General features: G+C 40.7%; 1 protein-coding gene across 2 annotated transcripts in view; it reads left to right on the top strand.

Annotated features, from left to right (window-relative positions):
* nphp4 (nephronophthisis 4) overlaps positions 1 to 22,660 on the top strand; it is a 343,814-nt gene that overhangs the window by 296,096 nt on the left and 25,058 nt on the right. For both annotated transcript variants that reach the window (XM_034696561.1, XM_034696560.1), the window contains 2 exons: positions 16,743 to 16,932; positions 19,557 to 19,640. In XM_034696561.1, coding sequence (XP_034552452.1) covers positions 16,743 to 16,932; positions 19,557 to 19,640 — 274 coding nt within the window. The remainder of the gene's footprint in view (positions 1 to 16,742; positions 16,933 to 19,556; positions 19,641 to 22,660) is intronic.

The raw sequence follows: 22,660 nt of genomic DNA, 5'->3' as shown, positions 1-22,660 counted from the left end.
AAAAAGCCTGATATGTCACCTTTAATAGTCAAAGTTAAAGTCATAGTGGGAGAATAGCAGCAGATATGATCAACACATGTACAAGATTTACGATTCAAAATATTCATAATTCTCCAAGGCGATGGTTTGCCTGGTGGTTTAGTGGTGCGCCCCGTGTACAGAGGCTATGACCTCATGTGGGAGATGTCTGGCTTCCATTCCAACCTGCGGCTCTTTTCCACATGTCACTGCCGATCCTCTCCCCCAGTTTCCTGCTCTTTTGACGGTCCTGTTCTTTTAAAATAGGGCGGCAACCTCCGGTCTTGCCAATGCAGAAGTGTTATAAACTGCAGTTCATCGAGCGTCCACTAGAGGCTGGCCGCAGAAACACCAGAGACCACATACACACCCATTCAAAGAAGACGATCTTTACAGCAGAAAGAAACATGTTTACAGCCTGGTTCAAAAACAGTTTAGGTCTGAAGAGCTCATTTCTCTCTCATTTTTTTTTTTTACTCATTTTTTAAGATATTAAAGTTACGAGTTTTGCCCAAATAAGGGCATGACTGACTTTAAAGATAAGTGGGAACACTATAACTGTTAGTGAGGAGGCTACAGGCCTGCCTTTTTACCTCACACTAGCTTGAACAAAGTTTGGTTGTGTTCTGCATTTCAAATATGACTGCTGCCGCCGATTGGATTCGAAGCAGCGCTTCAGAAACAGATGGGTGACGTCACGGATACTATGTCCATTATTTCGCAATTGTTTTAGAAAAAAGGAACAAAAGCCCTGAAAATATAACTTACATAAACTCAAAGTTGTCCAACTGTGAGTCTGTTTAGAATCCGTGTTTATGGGCAGGGTCCTAAAATATCATCAAACTCTTTTATGTAATATTTGATTTTACTTTAAACCAACACAAAGACTACCTTTAACTTTTTAAAGGTGCAGTGTGTAGAATTAAGCAACATATAGCAGAAAAGACTTCTCAGAAATGGAATATAATATTCATAAATATGTTTAAATTAGTGTATAATTACCACAGTATATACTGTAAGTTATTTTGTTTTTGTTAACTTAAAGGGAGCCCTTTATATTTAGATAAGGGGCGGGTCCACTTCCACTGAGGCCGCCATCTTGCACCGCCATGTTTCTACAGTAGCACAGAACGGACATACTATACAGCATTTTGTTTTATTCTGCCAAAAATATGTTATGTCACGTTCACACCGTAGCGTCAAAACCAACGTGTTTTGTGTGTACTTGCTTAATTTGTGCTAACGACTCGCTCAATTCGTATGTCATAATCACGTGTACACGAGTGCACACGGTCCAAATTTGCGCGAGAGGGGAGGGGTTCCCACGCCACACCAGTCTGTTGTCATCAAACAAGGTTGAGCTTGACTACTCTGAATGGTAAAGCCAGTTATGCTAAAGGGGCGGAGCTAACTTCCTATTACGACCGATAGCTAGAATCTAGTGACAGATAAAGGTTTTCACAACTCAGCAGATAATCCTCCTCCCTCTCTGTCCTCACAGTCAGCTCCTGTTTATTCCTGATCCCATAAAAACAGGTAGAGTCACAGAGCTCAGAGAAGCTGCACAGAGATCAATGTATCCCATATATTCCAGATGAATGAACCTCCACCGGTCCGTACCTCACACCAAACGTCACCGAAGATACACGCTAATTGGCTCTTGCGGCGTGATAGATTCGCTGGAGTTCAGGTTTTTCATTTCACGCAAATTAGTATAAGCATAATTTGCTTCATTTGTGCAAACAATCAGTGTTTCCTGCACCACCAGACCAAAACTTGTGTAGAACTTACATGTAATTAATTTGCACAGATGTGTGAACGCTCTAATAGAGTAGGAAGAAGAGAGTGGTTGTTGTTGTGTGCATTTTGCATTGATACACATTTGTAATGGTATACACTTGACAAATGGAGGATCATACTTATCATGCATCACAGGAGCTTCTTTACTTAACGGCCACTTACTTCATAGACAGGAGGGGTGAGCAGTATCGTTAAATATTCCCATCTCTACCTTTAAAGAACAAATTGAGTGCATCGATTAGACTTTTTTTTGAGGTGTGGTGGGACAGGATAGTTGAAGCCTATTGAAACAGTGTGAGGTTTTGATATCTTTTGGCCCCTTTTAACTGTGTATGCTGAGCATGATAGGGAAACACAACTGGCACAGTTAAGTACTTTGTTTACTTTCCGGGGTAGAGGCGGAATAATAGTGTTAAAGTTTGCTCAGCCAGCGGCTCTGACTGATGTCTCCATGAATAACACAGCCTTACAGATAGGCTGTCCAGTATCAGGCAGAACTCCAGTTATTGGCTAGGTCTGAGGCACTTTCAGTGACGGGACGTTTTGTTTGGGAATTATGGAGTGTAGTTATTTGGGCCCTTTTTTTCTTCCCAGTGAAATGTATTGACTTTATTGATTAAGGGAGGAGAGCCAGCCCAGGGGTGGATTAACAGGGGTCATGGCAAATAGATTATTTTCAGGAGAACATTGACTTTGTCAGTGGAAATACGACCAATTAAAGAGAGTGGGGGTTTATTCCATCTCTGCAGGTCTTATTAGATCTGATGTAGAAATGAGGTAGAAGTGAGAAACAGTCATTCGGGCTCGCCAGGACACTGATTTCAAGGTGTTTCATTGATTCCCCGACCTCAGCATTTAAATGAGGCTGGTTCATAAGGTAGACAGAAACGTTTCTTTTTAAAATGCTGGTTTTTAACTATGTTTTTTTATTCATTTATGATAGGTTTTTAGGTTTTTAAGTTATTTATTTAGTTATTTATAGCAGGGGTTCCCAAAGTATGGGTCAGGACCCCCTGGGGGGGTCGTAAGATATCTTCCAGATTTTGTATTTTTTTTAAGTAATCTAAATTTGCTTATTTTACCCATTATTGTACAAATTTAGACACATAAAGAAGTAACATTTGAAATAAAACCATGCAAATAAGTACTTTTCATGAGTTTCCTGCCTTTCTTTGTTGCCAGATGACTCCTAAAGTTAGGGTTAGGGATAACTAACAGATAATTAACAAAAGGATCAGTCGCAGCAGGTTCATTCACATTAGCACAGGAAACACAGCCACATGTTTTGAACTAATTTTGAAGCATGAAGTAAATAAATTATGAAGCAACATTTAACCACTTGGAGGGACAGTGGGGGTCACAAGTCTTTGGCACATATATTTTTGGGGTCGCGGGCTGAAAAGTTTGGGAACCCCTGATTTAACGGGTTTATTTATAGCTTGTTAGGTATTTGGTGCACTGCTGGACCTGAGTAACGTTTTCCTTCTTAATGTTTTAACCATAGTCTGTATAAATAATGGACGTAGTATCTGTGACGTCACCCATCTGTTTCTGAAGCGCTGTTTTGAAGCCAATCGTCGAGGACAGCCATATTGGAAATGCTGAACTCAACATAACTGCTGTGACGTAAAGAGGCGGGCTTTGAGCCTCCTAGCCAACAACTGCAGTGTTCCCGCCTGTCAATCAAGTCAGCTGTGCCTCTTGTAATGGAAAACTCATAATCTTAAAGGCCCTGTGAGGAGTTTTGAACTGGCTGAGAAAGCGACTGAAAATGATATTGATGCCTCTTTATGACCTTCAATAGCAAACAAGACCATCAGCAGCAACACTGACACCTTCTCTGTTGTAATTTTTAATGCCTGAAACCGCCCTGGGGGGGTAGGTGCCAGACCAGATGATGGACATCTTGCTTCAGAAACAGCCTTTATTTGACTGTTTTCATGGAAAATAATCACATTGCCTGATAAAGTTGACTGTTAAAAAACAACAGGATGAGTGTTTTGTTGAAAACACTACTTTTGTATGTTTAGGACAAGAGATAAGAGGTATCAATTTGTCCACAAGGGGTGCCAGAATCAATACAAAACAAAAGTTCCTCACAGCAGCTTTAATATCTTCGAAATTGAAGAAAATCACCCTACGTACAGTGTGTGCTGATAGAGAAATGAGCTAACCAGACTACACTCGTCTTTTGAACCAGGCTGTAAACATGTTTATTTCTGCTGTAAAGATTGTCTTCTTTGAATTGGTGTGTATGTGGTTTCTGGTACTTCTGGAGCCAGCCTCAAGTGGATCCTCGATGAACTGCAGTTTTTAACAGTTCCACATTGGCTTCAATTCTCTCAGCCGGAGGTTGCCACTTGGTTTTGATATGATCAAGTGACAATAAAGTGAACCATAAAACCTTGAACTTTGAACCTTGAACATTTAGGATCAGGTGACTTCATTTTAGGGTCTGAAATGCTTTAAAGGGGACATATCACGCTTTTTTCATCAATATATATTGGTCTAAGAGGTCCCCAAAACATGTCTTTAAAGTTTATGCTCAAAAAAACACTTTGAAATCAGATTTTGGCATGCCTGAAAAGTCCTCTTCTTCATTCCTCATCAGAACAGTCTGTTTTCCCTCTGACCACGCCCCCTCCGGAAGTGGATGTGCCTCGGCTCTCCAGCACGTTGATCTAATGTTTACATGTTGGCTGAATATACACGGCTGCTCAGAGATCACGTTACTTCAACCCTCTGAATCTGATCCTGACGGAGAGGCGCCTGTAGCAGGACCTTTCTGAACGATTGGTCACAGATTTAGTGTTTCTTGTTGTTTTATTTATCAGTATGTAGACGTGTGTCTTGGTACACAGCTACGAACATGTAGCTATGTGGCTATGCTAACTAGCGCTAGCACTTATCCATGATAAATAAAAATCATCCACTAGATCTTCAAATCTGCAGACGTGGGGAGTAAAACCGACCTCTGCCAGAGAGGCAGCAGGACCTTTTTGAAGGATTGGTCACAGATTTAGTGTTTCTTGTTGTTTTATTTGTCAGTATGTCGACGTGTGTCTTGGTACACAGCTACAGCTACAGCTACGAACATGTAGCTATGTGGCTATGCTAACTAGCTCTAGCACTTATCCATGATAAATAAAAATCATCCACTAGATCTTCAAATCTGCAGACGTGGGGAGTAAAACCGACCTTTGTGTTTATTAAGACAGCCTACAACTAGCATGCCTCCCTCCTAAGCTCCTTGTTAGCACACATTTGTGCAGGTAATGAAAAACGGAGGGGGGATTCAGTATTATTTTATACAGTCTATGGGCTGAACAAGCTCCGAGCTCTGACTCCGTGACAGACCGGATATTGTTGTTACGTAACAAAAACACTGAAGTCTGAAACGGCTGGTTTCACACACATTTACAGAAAGGTGGAGAAATCAGAACAGGGGCAGAATGGATTTTTTTCATTCTCGGGGGGTTTGTAGACATGCCAGGGACACATATTTCAGGTAGAGAACCATTAAAAAGTCCATTTTGCATGATATGTCACCTTTAATTCTCAAGAGGGTATCTCTATGAAAAGAGTGAAAGGAAGTGATGATAAAGGGATTCAGATCTTCCTGAAAACCTGAAATCTAACATCTGAAAATCATCAAATTACCCAGAATTCACTTCTACGACATTGTCAATCATGAATGAAATGTAACTATGCATGATCTGATAAGAAGTCCTGCTTTAGTTAAGATATAATTAAGTAACTTATATATTTTACAGTTTCAATATCTTTACTAAAAGATATTTCTTATTTACTCCAGTCTGTTTTGTTTCAAGCTCAATGGCACATCCACATGTCTGTGTTCCTCTGGTCTCCTGGCCTTCCCTAAGCTTTCAAGGGCATCAGCAGTGATATGTTTGTATTTACAAAGCCACACTGGGATCTCTCACCTTAATATCTGTGTAATCTCATATTGATATCCAACAGCTGTTAGGATTTCTCTGGACTAACAAGTACCCAGGATTGGTTCAGGACTTGGTTGAGCAGTTTTCCCCTACTTTGCACCCTGGTCATGGAGTAACCTCCCTAACACTCTACAGCGTAATGATTTTTTTTGTTCTTGGAGAGTTCAAGGCTCTTAAAAGAAATGCTGCAACAGAACAGAGAAACTGCTTTTCCTGAGTTGGGTTTTTATTACCTGTCAGTTGTTCCTGTTGTTTTTTTAATGACTTTGCATCACTTACACTTTTTTTATGTGCTTCTGTGTTCTCCATATTCTCATTGTATCATTTTTGGTACTTTTTAATATCCCAGCAATTTGGGTAAAAATCAATCAAATTCATTTCATAATTGGAGGAGCAGTCAATGAATTTAAAATGTTAATTATTTCTCACTATTAGAATCTATCAACTGAACAATTTCAAAGTCAGCAAGAACAAGAAATGACTTCATTCATGGCGAACAGCTGAAGTTTTCCACTGGCAGTAATGTTACAAGCAGCCTATTAATAGTCGCCCTGATGAAACAGTTGTGTGCAGATTACTGAAGTAACTTTATATTTCACTCCAGAACTGTATCACATCTTGGGACCAACTAATGCAGGGCTGGGCAATTATTTTTTCCATGGGGCCACATGAGAAACTGAAAATATTGTGGAGGGCCGGGCCAAAAGGCTGAACTCAATTCTGCATAATATTAATTGTATTTCTTTATAAAAAGTACTTTCAGTCGGTTTATAGAGGTAATGAAACACCAGCACAGAAAACCTGAAGTCTATGTCTGTACTTGTGTATGTGCAGTGAATGGCTGTGGGAGTCCTCTTCACTGCCTGCTTGCTGTTTTATGATGCACGTGTTTGTTTGTGACATTATGTAAAAACATGTATTCATGTGTTCGTATGCATGTGTGCAGTGTTTAGACACATCTTGTTTGCATGTCATTGGTTCAGTGTTTATTGAAATCTGAAGAATATGTGTATGTTGTTTGCATGCCCCATACATCCAACTTCAGTACACAATTTGAAGAACTGTTTGTACAAGTGTCTGCAACATTAAAGCACAGTTTGCATGTGTGTATCTGCATGAATAAGTAGAAAACACTGAGAATCTTCAGCTCTGTTAACCTCCTCAGCACTCTGTAGCTGTAGTTCACTCCACTATTTAAACACATGCTGAAGGCTCATACACAAAGTAGCTTCTCGCTCCTTCAGCAGCAAAAAGAACTGTCCTTGACACAAATGCGGACATTCTTGCATGCTTGTGAGATACTAAATACCCCCTTTAATCCACGTATAGCAGCCATTATGGCTGACGTTTCCTGAATCACCCGTTCTTGGTATCAATGTTGTGTTTGTTTCCTTAAGTTAGCATTGTCGTTAATCCCCCAGTACAGATCCTTTGTTATGGATTCTGCTCACGCCTTTGCTTTGGATTAGCATATATCATGTTGATCAACAAAGGCTGGAGTGCGCCATGGATGAATCATTATGGCATTAGCCCAGCCACCAGGCCTAGCAGATATAATTGAAAGTCATCAATCCCTGCATCTGTCCTCTCGTCAGCCCTGCACCCTGTTCCTTTATTTATTTCATTCTTGAAGAGGCGGCGTCACTCTTCACACCGAGCCGCCTGCCGCCCCCACTAAGAGCCAGAGATACAGAAATTAACAAGAAAGCTTAAGCATATCTTTGTGCTGCAAGACTGTGGGTTTTTAAGAGTCAAACGCAGGTCAGTGTGGAGGTGGAAACAGTTGACTTGGCACAGCAGTGACCACAGCAGATTTTTATGACACTGGTGTTTTATTGAAGCTCCACAGTACTTTTATGTAGCTATTGTTACATACTATTTATAGCTATAGAGGATATGAAGCCATACTATGGCTGAGAAGTCTATACGTTGGTTTGTAGTAGGACAGTTATTGTTCATGTTCACCTCCCTAGATTTCCTTGGATTACACACCGAGTGCTCAGTATTTCTCAGGATAGAATTTTTACATTTAAGGAAAGTTCTGCTCTGATTCAACAGTGAGGCCTGCAACACTGATTTATCTCTTCTCCTGAACTCCCTGCAAAGTTTGTCTTTCAGATTTTGTATATTTTAAACAACTGCAGCCCAGAGATTTCTGTGGTTATAACCATTTAATCACATTTCCACTCTGATTGAAGTGTTTGTTTACTTTTAGTTCAAACATGAGTTTTTGGAATCAAAATGCATCAGTACACACAGACACAGAAACACACACTGGTTATACACTATAAAGGAAGGTGCAGAAGTTTGTTGAAATCATAACAATTTGTCTAATAAACACTCCAGCTACCGGTGTCACAGATCTACCTGTCGCTCGATGTCTGTGACACCTGCTGTCAAAAAACATCTCATGCAGCGTCTTTTGGATCAAACCATCTAAAGGGGGAAGGGGGGGGGGGGGGTATTTCTCTTATTCTGTTTTGGCCCCCAGCTGATATTACCCCTCCTCATCCAGATCCACTGACTAGTTTGAACTGCTTCGTCTGACATAAAGGTGTGTGGAGTATAACATGCTTGAGACTTTAGCCTAAGGATGGACAGTATGACAGCCTTAGAGCCCTTATATGACTACACGGTTCACTGCCCCGCTCACCTGAGAGATAGAATCAGATTAGTGGAGAGTGACATCCTCATGTGACAGAGTCTAAGACCTGGTGGACTGACTACAACAAGAAGAGCCCAGTGTGAAGAGATTTGATTTGATGGCAGGCAACTTTCACACGTCGATGATGATGTTTCGCTGTTTCAAAGGAGATGTCATCATAGTAGCTGCACAACAGAGCAGCTGAGAAATGAACTATGAACTGAGTTCCACATTCCACAGATGTGTTTTTATGACCTGGTCTCACATAGCCTAACAGAAGGATTCAAAGTAACAGGTCAAATAGACCGGTCATCAACCCAAAACTGTTGCTTGACTATGTTGACATGTAAGAGTGTTGGGTTAATCTTTAAACCACTACACCGGCCATTTCAAATCCACAACACAAAAAATACTTGGGTGTTAGGCAGACAAAACCCTCTCTATCCTAAAAATACAAGGACACAGCTTTAGTGCTTCAATTGGACTTTATGAGAGGGTAAATTATATGAAGTAAAAATGATTATCTCTTTATGTTAAAAAAAAACAACAACCAGGAGAGCTAGGATTGTGCTGGTCTCTGAACACTCTTTCCCTCCCCTCTTGATCCACTCATTGAGCTCTGGGATCAAGAGAATTGATAAGTCAGTGGGTTGTTCGTCTATACGGGTTTCATCTCTAATCTCGAACAGCTCCAAAGCAGGTTTGGAGGGCAGCTTTAGTTATTATCATGGTGTACACAGGTAAGAAGTGAACCACTGTTACCTTGCTAACTGATGATCTACTTTTTAGTCCAGGCCTCATGTCAAGTTCATCAACACAGTCCGACATTAAGTTTACCTCCATGTTAACCACACTTACAGTTGAGGTCAAAATGATTAGCCCCCCTTGTGAAATCAGATAAACCCTTGATTTCTCCATGAAAATGAGCATTAAAAACAAGTGTTTATAGTTTATGTGTTTACAAAATAACAAAGACAAAATGTTCACTATGTTTGACTGGGATATTTTGTTGATGCAATGAATTGAAACAAGAAAAGGTAAAAATGGCATGTCCAAAATGATGAGCCCCCTCACCCTAAGTAGTCAATAGTGCGCCCGTTCTGAGCCACACCTGACAACAACCTCTTCAAGTAGTTCTTTACAAGGTTGGCACATGTCTCTGGAGGGATTTTGGACCATTTTTCCAATGCAAATTGTTCCAGCTGGTCCAAAATACATGGTTTCTGAGCATGGACATTCACTTTGAGCACACAGATTCTCCACAGGATTTAGATCTGGGCTCTGTACGGGCCACTCCAGGACCTTGGTTTTGGTGTCCTTTAAGAACTGTTTGACCAATTTTGACGTAAGCTTTGGATCATTGTCTTGCTGGAAGACCCTGCACCGACCAAAGCCTAGACTAAGAGCAGAGTTCTTCACATTATCCCTCAAAATGTCAACATAACTTTCTTTTTTCATGATGCCATGCACCCAAACAAGGTTTCCTGTGCCTGAGGCTGCAAAACAGCCCCACAGTAAGATGCTCCCTCCACCATGTTTAATTCTGAGGACCGTGTTCTAAGGGTTGAAGGACTCTCCCTTTCTTGGCCAAACATGAACAACATCCATATGCCCAAAAAGTTCCATCAGATCAAAGGATGGACTTCCAAAACTCATCTCTACCTTTCAAATGTTCTCGGGTAAACCTCAGTCTGGCTCTGATGTGCCGCTCTTTGAGTAAAGGGGTTCTTCTGGGACGATGGTCCTGAAGCCCACTATGATGAAGATCCCTCACAACTGTGCTCCTTCAAACATCAACTCCAGAGGAGGTCAGGTCAGCAACAATCACCTTGGCAGATGTCCGGGGCTTCTTGCTGACATCTTTGACTACTTTCCTCTCCAAAGTTCTTGAAATCTTGTGTTTTCTACCACGCCTAGGTTTGTTTCTAACAGAGTTTGTCTCCTTGTACTTTGCAATGATGCAACATACAGCTGTTCTAGACACTGTAAAACACCTGGAAATTACAGTATAGCCTTCCCCCTTATTATGAGCCTCCATTATCTTCTTTCTGAGCTCAAGACTGATTTCTATTGTCTTTGGCATAACATTAACGTGTTCAAGTGCCCTGTTTGGAGTCCCTTAAGTAAATCTCAATGCTGTTTGAATGCTCAAGTGTTGCTAGGAAGCCAACAGACCTACAGGTGTTGTTAGGAAACCAGCTGACTGCTCAGGTGTTTTAAAAGTAAAAATTCACAGGGGGGCTAATAATTTTGACCATCCCATTTTTCACTATATTTGATATAAAGTTATCCTAAAAATGTATTTTACATTCCCAAATGTACCAAAGCAACTAAAGAACACTGGTGAATGTTTGCTTATATTAAGTTTTATCAATGATTCAAACATTGGGCAGAATTTAAGGAAAATGTTCCAGAATTCCTGGGGGGGCTAATAATTTTGACCTCAAGTGTATGTCTAGCAGGGGAACTTGACTTAAAGAGGGGGTATTACACTTTCTTATATCTAAAACAGATATGAAGTAGCAATGTTTGAAGTCCATACTGAACGTGTGCACATTTTTAAATGTCTATGAATGCTAATGTTGAAGTAATATCTGAATTTGTCTGTAACAGTTCTTAAGATACCACGAGATCTTCATGAGACTTTCTAAGATGATGAGGTCATCACATTAGGATCTCCTAACTGGTTCGTGTGTGTTACAGGCACAGTGAAACACCCAGTGTGGCCAACTCCTCAGTGAGGAAAGTAGCTATTGGCTGTCCTCAAAGTCGCTAGAAGTCACTAAATGATGTCATCACTTAATTTACATAATTTAAATTGTAATGGATGCTGTGGAGAGACGTGTTATGTTGAGGGAGAGACAAAAAGAGGTTAAAAAACACTCCAAATATGTTTATAACTACACATAGGAACCTACGACGAAACACTTGAGGGCAGTGTGGTCTCTCTGATAGCCGGTCCCCTGCTTCTGGCCCCGCTACGATCTCTGTTTCCTTTTCCGCAGAGATTCAGAGCGTGTTATGTTAATCTACAGCTGATACATGTTGCTGTTTATCATACAGACATGATTACATGAAGAATAGAGAGGAGGAGATGAAATACTGTACACGGAAGTAGCCTCGGCGTAAATCAGGCCTATGTTGGCAATACGGGGAACAGCATTCCCCTGGCAATATCAATGGAAAAGTTCTGCCCGTAGCTCCGCCTCCAACAGGCCTCCAGAGGGCTAACCAATCAGAGTAAAGGGGGTTTGTGGAGCAGGGGGCCTTAAAGAGACAGTAGCTAAAACAAAGTGTTTCACATGGAGGCTGAAATTAGTTTTTTTTAAACACCAGTTTGAGAAGAATAAGATTTATTTTTAGCTGTAAACCATATAACATTACAACAGAGGTACCAGAGGGACAGCAGAAAGCTTGAACAAAAAAAGCATAATACCCCTTTTTAACTTTGTTTTTATGTGCTTTGTTTGAGCTAATGTTTCACATGGTTGGATTTGTAATGCAGATTGGTTGCTGAGGAGGGGCACACTTACTCTCAGCATAGTATAGTCAAAATTACAACGACCACTTCCTGCCCTTCCATGTGCCTACGTGGAATGCCAAAGCCTGAGGTGGGGAGAGAACACCTCCCCTCTCTTTCAAGCGCAAAAACAAAGGCAGGGAGAGCAGCAGCAAAGACCCCCACAATTACAGACCAGAGCGAGCATCAGCGACAATACATATGACCCTGTTAAAATGACACAGCAGGAAGGAGGAGTTGGGATGGAGGAGGGTTGTAAAGTGGTTCGTATGAGGAAGCAGCAAGGGAAGGCAGGCTGAAGCAGTTTAAATAAAACGACCATTATCTACAGACATGGTAGCACCAAAACCTACTTCAGGATATAGAGCTACCTGCACACGTTACTTGGCATGAATGAGAACAGTGGGAGAGTATTATAAGGTGTCTGGACCTGTGTGCGTCATGTCCCCTGGCATAAGCATATAGCAGCATAGCCAGAGGCTGGTCAGAGGTAAGCTTTAAAAAGCTTCCTCAGAAAGAAGAGTTTGAAGACTACTCTCTGAAGTAGACCGGGCATATGCGCCCCAGATTTCCACTGGTGAATGTTTTCAAAGGAGTCAGGCCTGATGATTGCAGGTTTTACTCCGTACTACTTTATGAGACTATAGGTACCACAAGCATGCTGCATTCTGGGAGCACCATATGCTCACACATTGGCATTACAAAGCAGTCCATACGTCTGATATAATACTTTTAATAAGGGCCTGTCATATATTTCATTCTAAGCGTCTGAGTCTTTAAATTAAAAGAGAATATCTACACACACAACAAACCTGTCTTCCTACCTCTCTCGTTCAGCGCTGCATGAACCTGGTTTGGTCAGTGCACCAAGGCAACTGTGCTGTTATCGCGTTGTAAATATTTAAAGCAGTGTTTGACAGAGGCTGTTTTTTTCACACAAGCAAAGCCTTGGGTTAGCTCTTTGTTCCACATGAAGAAAAAAGAACAGTCTGACCCTCAGCCTGATAATTCAGTGTCAGGTTTCTTTATTCACTTTACGAGGCTACCTTTACACACAGCCCAGCAGAGCCCAGTGTGAGCCGTGACAGCTGCTGGTTATAAAGAGACAGGAGACAACAGCTCCACACAGCTTTGCTCCTGTTCTCTCTCTCTCTCAGGGTTTCTCCTTCTCATTATCTGTCTTCTCCTCTGTGCTTCCTCAACTCTACATGCATTCAATCCTTTCTCTTGATATCTTTTTAATCATCATCATTTGTTCTCTGTTTTTCCCCATGTGCCCCGTTCTGTTTGTTCTTTTCACTTCCTACCTTGTTTTGTTTTCTTTCTGTAAAAATGAACCAACCCTTGTTTTTTCATTGAGGCTCAGATGAAACACAATCATAGGCTCTTTGTTGTCGTGATAAGCCACAGGCAAAATATTTTATATCCCCGTTAACAGCTAAGAATCCTAAAATAAGTTTCATGGAATTGACTGTTGCCTCAAACTCTAATGTGAGTGAGATATGCCCCTGAAAGATTCATACACCTTTGCTCTCATTTTGAGAGAAATTCCCCTCTCCATGCCTATTGTTTGACTCCTTTGATGTTTGAAGCAGCTCTCCATTTATGTACTTGTGCATGGAAAAGAAAAAAAGCAAACAAGACCTCCCTCTGTTGAAACCTGTTATATGTTCCTGTTGCTCTCTCCCTGGAAATCCATTTGTTGTGGAAAGGAATGAAAAGGGGGGCAGGATCAGTGACCTTTATATACCTCTCTGAAAGCCTTTAGAAAAAAAGAGAACAAGAAAGCTTTGTGTTTGTGTGTTGACTGCTAGACCGTGGAATTAGCTCACTTCAATTGTTCAATTCTTGACCATACAGCATGCTTAAACATTGCATTGGTTTGTTAGAATGGAAGGTCAGTATTGTTTTCAGTACCAAAGTGGATTGTATTGTTTTGTATGCTTTGCTGGATACCTTGAAAAGATCAGGTTGGTTATCTAAGTTCTTTTTTAAGGCTTCCCGTGGACACATCAAGGAAACCAGAATCAGAAATACTTTATTTCTCCTAAGGAGGAGGGGGGGATTCGGTCATATAGTTGCTCTATACACAATAAGTTATATAAATACAATTATAAGCTTTGTAGAAAAAAAATACATGGTTGAAGTCCTTGGAGATCAGGAAGAGGGCACTCTGGTGGTCTGTCTGGATGTCAGGAAGAGGGCACTCTGGTGGTGTGTCTGGAGATCAAGAAGAGGGCACTCTGGTGGTCTGTCTGGATATCAGAAAGAGGGCACTCTGGTGGTCTGTCTGGAGATCAGGAAGAGGGCACTCTGGTGGTCTGTCTGGAGATCAGGAAGAGGGCACTCTGGTGGTCTGTCTGGAGATCAGGAAGAGGGCACTCTGGTGGTCTGTTTGGATATCAGCAAGAGGGCACTCTGGTGGTCTGTCTGGATATCAGGAAGAGGGCTCTCTGGTGGTCTGTCTGGAGATCAAGAAGAGGGCACTCTGGTGGTCTGTCTGGAGATCAGGAAGAGGGCACTCTGGTGGTCTGTCTGGAGATCAGGGAGAGGGCACTCTGGTGGTCTGTCTGGAGATCAGGAAGAGGGAACTCTGGTGGTCTGTCTGGAGATCAGGAAGAGGGCACTCTGGTGGTCTGTCTGGAGATCAGGAAGAGGGCACTCTGGTGGTCTGTCTGGATGTCAGGAAGAGGGCACTCTGGTGGTGTGTCTGGAGATCAAGAAGAGGGCACTCTGGTGGTCTGTCTGGATATCAGAAAGAGGGCACTCTGGTGGTCTGTCTGGAGATCAGGAAGAGGGCACTCTGGTGGTCTGTCTGGAGATCAGGAAGAGGGCACTCTGGTGGTCTGTCTGGAGATCAGGAAGAGGGCACTCTGGTGGTCTGTTTGGATATCAGCAAGAGGGCACTCTGGTGGTCTGTCTGGATATCAGGAAGAGGGCTCTCTGGTGGTCTGTCTGGAGATCAAGAAGAGGGCACTCTGGTTGTCTGTCTGGAGATCAAGAAGAGGGCACTCTGGTGGTCTGTCTGGATATCAGGAAGAGGGCACTCTGGTGGTCTGTCTGGATATCAGGAAGAGGGCACTCTGGTGGTCTGTCTGGAGATCAAGAAGAGGGCACTCTGGTGGTCTGTCTGGAGATCAGTAAGAGGGCACTCTTGCGTCGCCAGTACACTACTCTTTGGCGTCTCTACATTGTCTTTACATGTAATTCATTCGCACAAATGATGTTATTCGCGTTTGGTGTGAACACCCCATTACAGCTACACTGTGGGAGTATAGCCAACAGTGATCTTGCAGCTTGACCCATCATTCAATCAATCAATCAATCTTTATTTGTATAGCGCCAAATCACAACAAACGTTCTCTCAAGACTCTTTTACAAACAGAGCAGGTCTAGACCCCTCTATGTCAAATTATGAACAGAGACCCAACACCAAGACAGGATAAGACTCAGTCTGACCCCACCTTAATCCACCATGAGCATTGCACCTCGCAGTATTTAGCTAGTTACAGTGGAGAGGAAAAACTTCCTTTTAACAGGCAGAAACCTCGAGCAGAACCAGACTCATGTTAGACAGCCATCTGCCTCGACCCAGTTGGGTCTGGAAAGACAGGTAGAGGGGAGTAAGAGAGAGAGGGAGTGGTGATAGTGATGAGACGAGTAGTAGTAGCTGTTGCCGCTGGAGTCCAGCACGTCCGTATCAGCTGGAGTCTGGAACGTCCACAGCAGGAGGACGTCTACTGCAGCTCAGAGGAACCTACGAGACAAGGGAGCTCAGGGACTCCAGAAAGGTCTATGCTTAGTAACTTTAATGGGACAGGAAGAGACCCATGCGTTCTACTAAGTCTAACTTTAACTTAAAGCAGCTGTGTGGAACTTTAATTTTATGGTACTGTCGGCCCATGTGGTCAAAGCTTCAGACCTCATCTCTTCGCTGATCTCTCTGTCCTGTACAGAGTCAGCAAAGAGATTTATCTGCAGAAACATCTCAGTCCATCTCTTTTTTAACCGTGCAACATATCAGTTCTGGTGAAGCTCTGCCGTTGAAAGTGTCAGTAGAGACTCATTCAGCAGCTTGTTGTAAACAGCCTAGCCTAGCCTGGTGGAAGCTTGATGGACATTTCAAGAACTATCTAAACATTATCTTCTTCTGTTTTGCTTTTTTAGGTCATGTGGAGGCATTAGTATTCATTTCAGTCTGTTTCATAACCACTTAAAAACTCTTCAAAGCACATTTTAAGTCAGACCGTCTCAACCTCTTTTGCAGCGTTTCATTCAAGCATTCCCTTTTTGTAGCTCTCCATTGACTCACAGCTTTAAGAATGTGTGCCTTACTAGATTTCAAGGATACTTATTTTATTTCTGTCATACATTGTGTTTATTTTAAAGCATGCTGGTGTCTGTTGGGTTTTCAACTCAAAAATATAAAACTCAATTCACCACAAAGTGTTTTGTGAATATTCAGTTATACATCAAAGTGTAGACCGTCAGCCTACTTCCCTTCTGCACACACAAAACAATGATGAGTGCTTCCGTATATATTTCATTTTTTATACTATAATCCCATGGCCTTTCTTGTGCCGCTATTATTATTATTATTTCTTTTAGCTAGACTGAAATAAAACTAAGACATCAATATGTTTCTTGCTCCACTCAGCACCGTCTTTTTAGACAGTCGGATGAAGAGAACATTTCCCTCTTCTCTGATCGTGTAACAAGTCCAACTCTAATCCTTGATGGATCCCTTAAAGAGAGAGGGTTTCTTTTCATCTCACTTACGTCCTTTTATCTTTCTATCTAGTGTTCTCACTAACACAGAGGAGTGGGGGTACTTCAAAGCGCTAACCAAAACTCCGACCCCACTGGAGGACAACATGTTCCACTTGGAGGAGGATGCCCCAGGACCCAGAGTTTACCTCCGGCCAAAAGAGAGCATTCATATTCCCCTGAAATACCAGAGCTTTCTCTGTGACCACACCATGGCTGTCCAGGTAAAGTGAATGTCAGTGTTGGATAGGACTGCTGAACTTATGGAGCTATTATTGTTGCAAAAGTATTCGTAAATGTTTATTATGATCCACAAATGTGTACAAAGATCCACAAATGTGTACAAAGATCCACAAATGTGTACAAAGATCCACAAATGTGTACAAAGATCCACAAATGTGTACAAAGATCCACAAATGTGTACAAAGATCCACAAATGTGTACAAAGATCCACAAATGCATGAACTGATTCACAAATGCATACACTCATACAGTTCTGCCATGTGTCATCCACAAATGCATAGAAATACACTTGTATGAGGCGACAGTTTTAATGCCCCGAGCTCAGGCTCACAGGCGCCAGCTTTTGGGCTGTAACAGCTGAACAAGCGTATAATTTTAACATTTACCTAATATTACGCTGTTTTAAGTTTCCTTTTACAAGACAGGTAATACTACCACTGAAACCTGATTCAAAACCACAAACTAGTACTTCCAGCAGGTGGCGGACGATCCATCAAGGTCTTCCTTCCAGACAAAGAGCAGTGAAGCCCACATTACAACAAGTGGTACGTCTTTAGTGAGAGCAAAGTGGGACACAGCACGGCAGCCGGCGCCTGTGAGCCTGAGTTCGGGGCATTAAAACCGTCGCCTCACACAAGTGTGTTTTTAAGCATTTGTGGATGACACATGGCAGAACTGTAGCAAAAGTCACGTGTAGACAGACAGCCAATGAAAGGAACGCTTCAGTTGTAAGCGAGGACTTGTGTGGGTTTTTATGTCATTGCTGAAAAACACTTAGACTTTTAAGAGAGTCATCACTAGTTTGCAATTTGTAACTTATACATTTACAGATCTGTGTACAGGTTTGTGGATTCATGTACACATTTGTGAATCTGTGTTCGCATTTGTGGATCATAATACACATTTGTGAATCTTTGTACGTATTTGTGGTTCTTATTACACATTTGTGGATCTTATTACACATTTGAGGATCTTATTACACATTTGTGGCTCTTATTACACATTTGTGAATCTGTACGTATTTGTGGTTCTTATTACACATTTGTGGATCTTTGTACGTATTTCTGGTTCTTATTACACATTTGTGGATCTTATTACACATTTGAGGATCTTATTACACATTTGTGAATCTTTGTACATATTTGTGGTTCTTATTACACATTTGTGGATCTTATTACACATTTGAGGATCTTATTACACATTTGTGAATCTTTGTACGTATTTCTGGTTCTTATTACACATTTGAGGATCTTATTACACATTTGAGGATCTTATTACACATTTGTGAATCTTTGTACGCATTTGTGGTTCTTATTACACATTTGTGGATCTTATTACACATTTGTGAATCTGTGTACGTATTTGTGGCTCTTATTACACATTTGTAATTCTGTGTACGTATTTGTGGTTCTTAATACATATTTGTGAATCTGTGTGCATTTGTGGATCTTATTACACATTTGTGGCTCTTATTACACATTTGTGAATCTGTGTGCATTTGTGGATCTTATTACACATTTGAGGATCTTATTACACATTTGTGAATCTGTGTACGTATTTGTGGTTCTTATTACACATTTGTGGATCTTATTACACATTTCTGGATCTTATTACACATTTGTGGATCTTATTACACATTTGTGGCTCTTATTACACATTTGTGAATCTGTGTGCATTTGTGAATCTGTGTACGTATTTGTGGTTCTTATTACACATTTGTGGATCTTATTATACATTTGTGGATCTTATTACACATTTGTGGATCTGTGTACGCATTTGTGGATGACACATGGCAGAACTGTAGCAAAAGTCATGTGCAGACAGACAGCCAATGAGAGGAACGCTTCAGTTGTAAGCGAGGACTTGTGTGTTTTTTTAGGTCATTGCTGAAAAACACTTAGACTTTTAAGAGAGTCATCACTAGTTTCATTTGTAACTTCTACATTTACAGATCTGTGTACAGGTTTGTGGATTCATGTACACATTTGTGAATCTGTGTTCGCATTTGTGGATCATAATACACATTTACAAATACTTTTGCAACAAAAATAGCTCCATATGAATTCTATAGCTTTTAAAACCACATTTAGAGTCAGTTGGTTTTTGTCAAACATTAATGTGTTTCATCAGTCACATGTTTTGCTCTAATCCCAGGAAGATTGTTGAGCGGGTTGTGTTCAGATGTAGACGTCACGTACTTCAATTACCATTTTTAAAAGATCAAATCAAAGTCTTTAGATAAAACAGTATTTCCCACGTCTGTCTCATTGATTCCATTTCAAGAAAATCGTTCAACAATAGATTGGCCTTGAGTGGTCCACAGAAGTGTTGCTGGTATGAAAGCACTGTGAGAATAAGATGTTGAAATTCAGACCTTAAGAAATATTAACTAATGATCTGATCTAAGAAAGTCATACGCAGGTAACAGAAGCTCAGGCTTGAGAATGTATGTGATACCAAAAGAGCAGTCATATATCTCCTTCTGATTCTTTTTATGCATCTGTGATCATTTACAGTTTGTATAATATTTCCTCTACAGTCATATGCTGCTTTTGACTGATGATCAATTTTGATAACAGTTGTATCTCTAACCAAATCCTCACAGGGGCCGAGCTTCCTCCCCACAGGCAAAGGTTTTCGTGTGGCCAAGAAGAATCTGTCCAATATTGTTGCTGCCAAGACTATCAAGGTACAGCATGTGCGTCTTATGATGGTTCAATACTGTTTCTGTGTATTGAACCATGTTTATCTCCTGTATTCTTCTGCCTCTTAATCCCTTAGCAGTTTGTCTCCAGGCTGGAATTATAGTAAGCTATGGATTTGAGTTACAATGTGAATGTACACTATGTTTTTCTGCCATGAAAAGAGCTTTAATGTGGTCTGTTTGTAACATTTTTAGCATCCTGGTGTATCTAAACTAATTGTAAGATTCAGATGAGTAGGAGTCATTAAGCCATCAAAACTAAGCATACAGTTTGAAGCTTGGAATTAGTATTTAGTAGGGTTAACATCCCCAAGTCCAAAAACATCTAGTGTACACACACGCTCAGACAACTCTGTGCGAAGTGGCAGTGCACCGCCTCCTCCCTCCTCTCCACTCCCACACAGTCACAGCTCAGACACAAAGAACCCTTTGAAGTGTCAACTATTTAAAAAGTTACACTAGCCAGACAAGATTGTCAAGCAAAATTATATGCTGAAAATTACTTTTATCTTACGCGAACATTGTTTATCTTCTCAAACTGGCAAATGTCAGGCTGGGGAGTTAAACTATCTCTAATTGGAGGACAGCTCGACACGCCTGGCTAATCTACTTTAAATGAAGCATGCATACATGGCATTACGCTGAAGTTACTTTCTCACATCATGCACTTGTTCAACCGTTCATGATATGGAAGAGTTTATGAAGGGGAGTAACAATGAGAATGTGCTTGTTCACATGTAAAGATAAGTCGACGTGCTCCGTGTCTCCATTTGATGTAATGTGCTCAGCAGCCCCTGTGTGCTACAGCTGTCAGCAACATTAACTTCTGTTCCTCGTGAATCCTTTCAAATTGAAATTTGGGCTCTTTTCTCTCCACGTGTGAGCTTACATCTGGGCTTATATTACTGTCAGATTTATGCTGCTAAAAAAATATATCAGATGGTGTATGTGCTAACCTGCAGTAGCTCGCAATAATCCTGTTGTTCGTGTTGAGTACAGTACCCTGAAGCTCTCCCATTGCACAGAGTGATGAAATATTTGCCAGTCTGCCAAGCCTGTGTGTGTCTGCCTACAGTATGTGTGTGTGTTTGCGCGTCAGTGTCAGCACTGCTGCTCTGAGCAAAAATCCTGTCAAGAGGTCAAAGGGGTGGGGTCTGGATCAAATCTGTGTCCCGCTAAAACTGACAAGCCCCAACAGCAGAGCTGTCAGGATGCCAGCCCTGGCACGGCTGTCAGTCAGCACACATCATCAGAGCGGGATATGGGCCACTCTTGCAGGACAGCATGGGCCCACTATTATGACCTATTGACATAATGGACTGCTGCTGATTGGCAGGGATCAACGTCTGAGACCGTGAAACGGATACCAAAATGAAAGTTAACTTCAGACTGTAGCTCATTACTCATAACTAGAGATTTAGATCAGTTGTACAAATCTCCACTTCTTGTTCATCTTTTTGCGTGTTATTTATATATATATATATATATATATATATATATATATATATATATATATATATACTTACACCCATGCTTTGGGGCAGCAGAAGCTCAGACTGTATGGACTTGGCTTGGGAAGTGGAGGGTTGCTGCTTCAAGTCCCAGAACAGTCCAAGTACGGAAATTGAGCCGGCTGCTGAATAGGTTCCAGTTCACTTCCTGGGTACTACCAAAGTGCCCTTGAGCACAGTACAGGGCCCCCCAACTGCTGGAGCTGCTTGTTAGTGTGCAGCCCCCACACTCTGACATTGTCCATTGGTGGGTGTTCTTAGAATCCTTTAAGTGCACGTGAAAGAAATTTATTTATTGGGAAAAACCCCTTGAGATGTGCCATCTTGTTTTAGAGGGGGTCCCAGACAGACAATGACAAATAGAAAACAATACTATACAAAATATACAACAAAACATGAACCCTTCAAAACAAACAAACAAACAAAATAAAAAAAACACGGACAGTCAAACAATCAACTGACTTGAAGACGACAGTAACAACAACCACAACAACAACAACAACAACAACAACAACAACAACAACAAAACAGGGGTTGGTACAACCTTAAACAAGCTACAATCGACAAGAGAAAAATAGAATACAATAAACTAAAGGAGCATTGATAAAAAACACACAAAATAATAATAATAATAATAATAATAATAGATATAAAAATAACAAAACATGACTCCTTCAAAACAAACAAACAAAAAAAAACAACACGGACAGTCAAACAATCAACCAACTTGACGACGACAGTTACAACAACAACAACAACAACAACAACAAAAACAACAACATCAACAAAACAGGGGTTGGTACAACCTTAAACAAGCTACAATCAACAAGAGAAAAATAGAATACAATAAACTAAAGGAGCATTGACTAAACACACAAAATAATAATAATCGTTATGAAAATAACAAAACATGAATCCTTCAAAAAAAAAATAAACAAAAAAAAAAAACACAGACAGTCAAACAATCAACCAACTTGACGACGACAGTAACAACAACAACAACAACAATAACAACAACAACAACAACAACAACAACAACAAAACAGGGGTTGGTACAACCTTAAACAAGCTACAATCAACAAGAGAAAAATAGAATACAATAAACTAAAGGAGCATTGATTAAACACACAAAATAATAATAATAATAGATACAAAAATAACAAAACATGAATCTTTCAAAACAAACAAACAAACAAAAAAAAAACACGGACAGTCAAACAATCAACCAACTTGACGACGACAGTTACAACAACAACAATAACAACTATAACAACAACAACAACAACAACAACAACAACAAAACGGGTTGGTACAACCTTAAACAAGCTACAATCAACAAGAGAAAAATAGAATACAATAAACTAAAGGAGCATTGACTAAACACACAAAATAATAATAATAATAATAGATGTAAAAATAACAAAACATGAATCCTTCAAAACAAACAAACAAAAACAAAAAAAACACGGACAGTCAAACAATCAACCAACTTGA

This window comes from Notolabrus celidotus, chromosome 11, assembly GCF_009762535.1.
Source record: "Notolabrus celidotus isolate fNotCel1 chromosome 11, fNotCel1.pri, whole genome shotgun sequence".
NCBI lineage: Eukaryota > Metazoa > Chordata > Actinopteri > Labriformes > Labridae > Notolabrus > Notolabrus celidotus.
Note: the sequence above shows the minus strand (reverse complement) of the source record. Positions and strands in the feature narration are given on the sequence as shown.